Raw genomic sequence first — 8,602 nt, forward strand, 5'->3', positions numbered from 1 at the left:
AAAATGGAGAACATGAATGCCAAAATGGATAAGATGAATAATGATATGCGAACCCAGCGGGGCGAAACGCAGAGCATGGGGCGGAATCTCCAGGCTGGGCAAAAGGCAGTGGCGGCAGTGGTGCGCGACGAAGCGCGGACAATGGTGTACAAAATGGTGGCACTACGTGGCGATACGATGGAGCCAGAGAGGGGGGGGGTGCAACGACTGTCCGGCCGGCGATGGAGACGGGTGAGGACAAAGTAATTCGGGAGACGCGTTGGGCGAGACTCGTGGAGGTGACGGAGAAAGTGACGGTGACAGAGAGGGAAAAATTAAATGGGATGACTGAGACGTGTAGGGAGAGACACGTGGAGACTAAGGAGATAATAAAGGAGGTAGCGGTGACAACGACGGAGATGCACGAAATAGAAACAACAGAGACACGGGAGATAGAGGAGAGAGGGGGTGAATTGGACGACAAAAAGGATGAACATACACACATGGAGGTAGTGGAGGACAATTGGGGCGTTCTGGTGGAATGTCCCGTGATCTGGTGCGAGCAGCAGGATGGCCCTCTCCAGGAACGAGGGGAGGGACTGTGCCCCATTGAGGCGGATCGCGACGAGGTGTGTCCGGTCGAGCCTTGTGAGGTAGAGGGGGCGAGTGCTGTGAATGTGTGCACGCGGAGCTTGGGGGGTATGGAGACCCCGGGAGCGCTTGAGGTAGCGCAAATCCCCAGCGTGGTCGTCCCGGTGTGTGTGGTTACGAGTGTGGCGAAATGCGTGCTGGAAAGCATGCATTGTGTGAGTGAAACCCTGTGTGTAAGTGTTATGGCGTGTGTAAGCGATTCCCCGTGTGTGAGTGAAACCCGGTGTATGGAAGAAGCACGATGCGTGAGTGAAAAGGTGTTTACGGGAGAAGCGCCGAGTGTGAAAGAAACCGCGTGTGTGAGGTCGCGGTATCAAAGAGAAATGGCGGTTGGTATGTGAGAGGGCATAAACGTGTGTCCGAGTGCCATGGTGGAGTGTGTGAGCGTCAGGGCACGTGAGAATGTACGCGTGAGAGTGCGACAAAGATGGTGCCTGACGAAGGACAAAGGCCGAGTAGCGGCCGTAGCTATTTTGGGGACCGTGCCGGATTGGCACAGCAGTGCGCACGGGGTCCGTGCCGTGCTTCGCACGAGGCCGCCACGTGCGCGCTTGCGCGAGTGAAATCCAGTCCGGAAACGTCCGCGGTGGATACAAGCCGATCCCGCGGATGGACAAAAGGTAGGCTGGATTGTGAATTTCATTCGGACGGGTTCTCCGGGCGAGTGTGTTTGTAAAGCTCCATGTGGCCTGCGTCGCACGTTCTCTTCGCAGAGCGTGCGAAGTGGTTTCCCCAATGCGCTGAGCAAACCCCGGCTTGTGCGAGAGATCGCGCAGTTTCGGAGTGCAAATGACGTCTTCGGGGATTCCGCGGTGTGGGTTACGGACGGACAGAGCACATGTGCTCGCGTGGGGAACCCCTCGAAACGTGGGGCTTGCTTTGAGATGCACAGTGACGTCATGGCTGCACGTGTGTTTGGAATCCGGCAGAAGGGAATTCCTGCCGGACGGTACCCTCCAAGAGGGACGAGGTGCGCGGGGCGCAAGTAGCTGCCATGACGTCATGGAAAAAGAGCGCGGCTGAGAACTGCCGCGCTGGTGGTGCGCATTATGAAAAAAAAAAAAGAGTTGAGAAAAGCAAGCCTCGCTTCGGGTGAACAGGATTCCCAGGCAAGGGGTGGAAGGCCCCCTTGTTGGGGGCACAGGAAGTGCTAGTTAAGGGGATGGGATAGCGATAGTAAGTTATGGCATGCATTATGCGGAACGTGTGAGTCATATGCTGGCATACGTCAGGAAATTTCAAGCATGGAAAATTTGTCTCACAGCTCGGTGAACTACGACGTTTGCCAGCGTACTACGACGTATGCCAGCATTCTACGACGTATGCCAGCGTGCTCTTTACGTATACAAACTTACCCATAACGTATTCGACGTTGCCGGCGTTTTAGCCCAATTTTGCACACGTCAGGCATATGTTGGCTAAATCGTCAACGTGTGACAGGGCCTTTAAATGCCAAAGCAGTCCTCTGATCATCGAGGCTTCACTCTTACTCCATCCCACGTAAATATTTCATTAAATATCACCAAAAAAACCTATAGAAAAACATAGTCGCACCCGTTCCAGAGCTATTCACTGACCTGAGTAGGTAAAAGAACTAATCTAGATGCACAAAAAGCTGAAGAAAAGACGAGTTATGACTCGAGGAAATGCGGGAACGAACAGCCACGTCTGCTTGTTGCTTTTGATGGTTGCACCACGTACATCATGTGCATGCGTGTGGGGGGGGGGGATGGGGAGAAGCACCATTTTCTCTAGACAGAAAGGGTACACCATGTTAAAGGAATAAAGGGCTAGCAACTGCCTCTGCAGTGCGGTGAGCCTCCAAAAATTGATTTATCACGGCTGAAATTTTAAAATAACTATCTTATTTCCTTCTCTGATTGAATGCCCAATTGATGCCTGGGGCGAACGCACCATCGCCCAGCCCCGCACGCCACTGATGAGGCTTAGGATTCGTCACTACTTGGGTATCATTTCCCTGGTCTCTTTAAACGCTCCAACTGAGGCGGGTGATCTCAACGCGAAGGATGCATTATATGCCGTCCAAGAGTCTGTGGCTGATCAGTGCCCCAGGTGAGATACTAAACTCTTCTCGTCTTGGGGATTTCAATGCATCAACTGGAATTGATACGGATGGTTAAGAGACGTGTGTTGGTCCCCATGGGTCTGGAACTGTGAACCAGAATAGTACTAATTTCCTTGAGTTTGTAAGAAGTCATGGACTTAAAGTGGATGGTTCATGATTTTGGCACCTGTAATATCCAAATAATAACCGGTCCCCAGAACCGGAAGTACCCTCGGATGAGGGCGGAATAAAGCTAGTGTTGAAACCAGCATGGCGTCCGGCTGACTCTTTATTACAACTGGCGACAAAGATGGGATAACGGTTATCAGCTCTTCAACACTCCTCCCACCTCTACAAGGGCAGAACAGTGCATCTCTACAAAAGTAGAACAGCCGTACAGCGTACAGGGAGCCGAAATTTCAGCGCAAAAAGCAGAAGAAAAAAAAAAGAGGGAAAAAAATTGTGACGCCAAAACCACGTGGGAACCACCTCATTCCGAGGTATTCTAAATCCACTGACCCGTCCCGAACGTTTTGGTGTTGTCTGTCGTGTACAAAACAAAACAAGAACAATGTCTGTTGTTATGAACGTGCCCCCTGTTGCTACTTTTGATGCACATGGTAAGCCAAGCACCTTATCAGAGCACTGGAAGCGCTGGCTCAGAAGTTTTGAGTGCTTCACCGCTGCATCCGGCTGCACAGACACTGCACAGAAAAGAGAACTTTTACTGCACTGCGCTGGCTTAGACGTGCAGGACACGTTTAACACTGCCAGAAACTGAGCTGAACACATACAACAACGCCAAAGCTGCGCTCAGAGTACTTTGCGCCACTCACAAACACGTCATACTCCTGCCACCTGTTCCGCCAAGAGAAGCAGAAGGATGGAGAAACCGTAGCTCAATTCTCCACATGTCTGCGCACCATGGCAAAGACCTGCTTCAGTGAATTTGAGCCCGAGGTCATTAATGACTTCATCCGTGACCAGATCATTGATGCCTGCAAGTCAAAGCGTCTACGCACCAAACTGCTAGCGCAGAAGAACCTGACGCTGAAGACCGCGCTGGAACTTGCCCAAGCAATGGAGGCCTCAGAGCGACAAGCCGCTGAGATGGCTCACGAACGCACCGATCCCGAGAAAGCGTACGCCGTCCACAGCGAGAGCCACAACGTGCAGAAGCCATCCCAGTGAGTAGGCTGCAACAGCCGCTGTGGTGGAAAACCACAACAACCGCCCCGCACAGAATCCCATCAGGAACCCCATCAGGATCATCGCAGAGACACACACAATGCAATCACTGTGGTTGGATGGGCCACACCGGTGATGACTGCAGATGCTCCCGAAACGTGACATGCTACAAGTGCAACCGCCTTGGTCATTTTGCCGTCATGTGCCGATCAAAAAACTCTGCGCCCACCGTCCGATACATTCATGAAGCCGCACCGAAACCGGGAGTGAATACCGAGAGTGACGCTAGTGACGAGTATGCCTATGCCGTAGGTGGCAGTGCGAACACCGAAATAACTGTCAACGGCATTATCATCGACATGATCATTGACTCTGGTGCCACTTGCAACATCATCAATAGTGACATTGCGAAATTACTTGTGTACAATGGTGCCACAATGCAAAAGTGCAACCGCAAAATTCGCCCATATGGTTCCGCGCCGATATCTTGCAACAACCTCATCCGTGCCGTTCTCTCAGTGGGAGACAACTCTGCTACCGCTGAAATGCTCGTCGTTTCAGGTGACACCCCAGCACTGCTCGGGAAGACTACTGCCGAAGCACTAAAAGTGCTCACCATTGGTCCGCATATGGACAAAGTCCATTGTATGAATGAGGATATAGCTCTGATACTCAACAAATACCCTGGAATTGATGATGGCATCGGTTGCTTCAAAGTCGAGGCAGTCATGCTACACATCGATCGAACCGTCCCGCCGATAGCGAGAAAGCACAGCCGAGTGCCATTCCACCTGAGGACCAAAGTCGAAAAGGAGCTGAACAAGCTGCTCAAGGAGGACATTTTCGAGCGAGTGACCGGGCCGACCGAGTGGGTCCCATGTATAGTAACGGCTCCAAAGCCGAAAAATCCTGAAGAAATCAGAATCTGCGTGGACATGCGCGAAGCTAACGCCACAATAAAACGCACGCGACATGTCACCCCGACGATAGACGAGTTGGTGTCCGAATTGCAAGGATCCACAGTGTTCAGCAAAGTCGACCTGCGTAGCAGGTATCACCAACTTAAGCTCCACCAAAGTTGCCGTGACATTACAACTTTCTCGACACATGCTGGACTCTTCCGTTACAAACGCCTGAACTTTGGTGTCAGTTCTGCATCCGAAGTGTTCCAACACGTGATACAGACTGTTATCAGGGATATAAATGGTGCCAGAAACATTAGCGATGATATCATCGTCCATGGCGCTACAACCCGAGAACATGACATTGCACTTGACCACACCCTGTCCGCCCTGCACAGCAGTGGATTCACAGTCAATCTGCCAAAATGTGAATTCAGGCTGCTGAGAATTGAGTTCTTCGGCTACATATTCAGTGCAGAAGGCCTATCCCCCGATCCCAAAAAAGTGCAAGCCCTGAGAGAGGCGTCCGAGCCCAAAAACACATCTGAGGTACGCTCTTTCTTGGGCATGGTGCAGTACAGTGCCAGATTCATCCGAAACTTCGCTACCTTGACCGAGCCTCTGCTTGGTTCTTGGTTCACGAGTCTTGGTTCCTCTGCTCGGTTCTTGGTTCAATAACCAAATTATTGGTTCACGAGTCAGTAAGTGACCACTATATTCGTTATGGGTGTGTGTGTGTGTGTGTGTGTGTGTGTGTGTGTGTGTGTGTGTGTGTGTGTATGTATGTGTGCGTGTGCGTGTGCGTGTGCGTGTGCGTGTGTGTTTGTGTGTGTGTGTGTGTGTGTGTGTGTGTGTGTGTGTGTGTGTGTGTGTGTGTGTGTGTGTGTGTTGTGTGTGTGTGTGTGTGTGTGTCTGTCCCGAGCATAGCTCCGTGGGTTTTGATCCGATCCTGATAAAATTTGGGTGGGAGGTTTACATCATGATCGAGTTCTGTTTTCCTGAGAATGGGCGTGGTGCGCCCATTATGGGCGGAGCCATGCCCAAAAAACGTGTTTTTAGGGGGTAGCTGGTTTCAAGTTACATCTTCTCAGAGGGGGTTTGTCGAATCTGGCAGGGGTTTTTGGTATCTGGTTAGCCCAATGGCACCTGCATAGCCCCACAGAGCTCGATTTTTCATTTTCGTCCCAAGGTGAAGGTCACAAAGTCACGAACTTAGAAAATGTCAAAAAAATCAATAAAATGGGCATCGAGCTCCTTGGGGTTTCAACTGTTTCGAATGAAAGTTGGTATGTAAGTAGTGCTCTTCGAGTACCACAACTTTCATCATTAACGTTTTTCCGATTCCCGCCAATTTGCCCGTGGCGTCCCCTCGAAGGTCAAAAAATTAAAAAAAGGCGAACCGTGTGCATTGCTCGTGAACCATCGCCATCTCCAGACGTGTTTAAAATTTATTTTCGCTCTCTTTTTATAAAAAGTTTTATTTTTTGTTAATGTACAGGTTGTTATGTACTTATTCTTGCTGACTGAAAACTAGTATATCTGGAAGGTAAGTTGAAATGGGATGCCACTGTATGTACACAGTCAGGTAACATACAGTCGTCATAATCATCAAGTTATGACTTCTAGACTAGTTCCCATGAATAGAAATTGAATAAAATGTACCCTGCTCCAGATTTTAGCGCTGACAGCTGGACCTCGTGTAGTTTGGTATCGTCGTCTGCACGACCGCCACCCAGTGCCACTCCATAATTAAATGCATATTTCTCACTTTCCACGGCTTGTCAGGACTCAGGAATCTTCTCATATGCTGGTGAGGTTTAAAACTTTTTAGTATCTTCAGATCCATGTTTTTTTTTCCTCCACAATTATACTGTATATTCAATTACCCATCAATATATTTTTCCATCTACCTGTGTCATGCACTGGATCTGATTTTCCTTCCTGCTTGCCATGTTTTTATCTGCATTCATTTTTTACATTGCAATATATTGTATATCTTTCATCCATATTTTAATAGATAAATAATGCATGAAACTGAATATAAATATTGGGGTACCATATTTTTCTCCATTTCCTTCCATTCGAAGATATTTACATACCCCATACCCAGGTATTATCATTAATTTGGAGTAGAATCAGTGAGGTTGTCTCATATTTCAAGGGACTCGATCTTAATGTAAGCTCATGTGGACATATCATGTACCCAGGATTAGTGAACAATTCCTTTGAGCATGCCATTGTTGTTGCCTTTTGACCCGGTCACGAAAAATGCGTTTTTGTTTTGTTTTGTATGTGACCAGCAGTTGATCCAGCAGATCCGAGATTTAATAAAAAGAGTGCCTCAATTATGTTTCATACACACAGCTGGCCGAAAATTATTAATTTAATTTTTGTTCACTGGTTACTGTTTTCCAGAAAATTACATCACAGTGTTTTATTTATTTTAGCAGTATTATTATTTATTTATTTATTTATTTATTTATTTTTTGCAGACCTAGCTCAAGTTGGAAATGTCGAAGAAAAGGAATTACGATGAAGCCTATGTATCCTTTGGTTTTACTTACATCACTGAACGTGATGGGAAACAAAAGCCACAGTGTTTCTTATGTGGCAAGGTTCTTGCCAATGGAAGCATGAAGCCAACAAAGCTGAAGGAGCACCTCACTTCTGTCCATCCTGAAAATACATTGGACAGTGTGAATCTTTTTTGCACAAAGAAGGCTCGATTAGAAAAGGTTGGAACTTTGCCAAAACTTGGAATTGCCCCAACACAAAACTGCTGTCTTGAAGCATTCGACAAGGTTGCTTATCACATTGCCAAACAAACAAGCTCAAATGAGCGAAGATCCTCGTCCTCTTAATGATGACGTCATAAAAACGAATATGACGTCATTGTGATGTATCAGGTTTGCAAAAAATTTTCTGTGCTAATGCCCGGCTTGACTCCCACAAACAATATTCAAACAGCTTGCCTACTTTCGGAGATAATGGTATTGCCGATTTCCACTAGCGGCGATATTATGACGTCAAGTTTTTTCTCGGAAGAATTTCCAAAATCGGAGATGGTTACTGCCTGCACGTGGGCTTTCTGCATATATGTGGCAAGTTTCATGAAGATCCGATGAAAACTCTGGGTTGTGAAACAAAAAATGTCAAAAAATAGTAATGACGTCATAAAAATTGATATGCCGTCATAGTGATGCCACTGTGGAATATGTGCGGTAATTCATCTCTGCTAATGTGCTGTTCGATTCCCGCAAACAGAATTCAAAAAGCTTGCCTAGTTTCGGAGATAATTTTTTGGGCGATTTCCATTAGCGGAGATATTTTGAAGTCATAACTTTTTTTTCTCGGAGGAATTTTTACATATTTTTTTTACATGAAAAAAGTGAGATATATTCTTTGTCAAGATTGTTTTTGTATTCAGATAATGACAGTATGTGAAGAACATAATTTTCCTTCGCAATAAAATTTATTCATTGTTTGCAAAATTTTGTGTTTATAAAATGTGTTTAAGTGTATTTTTCTGGGGAGGGGTCCGGAGCTTTCACGAGATTCTCAAAGGGGCCCATGACTCAAAAAAGGTGAAGAACCACTGGTCTAAATTATTTTATATTTCAGGAATAGACGAGACTGTACAATTTAGGGTGTGCGTGCGTGCGTGCGTGTGTGTGTGTGTGTGATGGAATTGTTATGAACAGAAAATGAAAAAACGAGATGTGTTTGCGCCGTCGCCCTCCGTCGTCATCCACTCGTGAGTCTCTCAGACTGAACTGAGCCTTCCCTGGTTCAAAAACACTTTAGCCACAAATCGTTT

At 47.3% G+C, this 8,602-nt stretch overlaps 1 protein-coding gene across 1 annotated transcript in view; it reads left to right on the plus strand.

The window, feature by feature from the left end:
- Positions 1-8,253, plus strand: part of LOC147016808 (immunoglobulin superfamily DCC subclass member 4-like) — a 187,248-nt gene extending 178,995 nt beyond the window's left edge. Inside the window, exon 20 of the mRNA XM_085845834.1 lies at positions 7,278-8,253. Coding sequence (XP_085701960.1) covers positions 7,278-7,283 — 6 coding nt within the window. The 3' untranslated portion in view covers positions 7,284-8,253. The remainder of the gene's footprint in view (positions 1-7,277) is intronic.
- The last annotated feature ends 349 nt before the right edge of the window (positions 8,254-8,602 follow it).

This window comes from Eptatretus burgeri, chromosome 11, assembly GCF_056783735.1.
Source record: "Eptatretus burgeri isolate ZD-2024b chromosome 11, Ebu_testis_v1, whole genome shotgun sequence".
Lineage (NCBI taxonomy): Eukaryota > Metazoa > Chordata > Myxini > Myxiniformes > Myxinidae > Eptatretus > Eptatretus burgeri.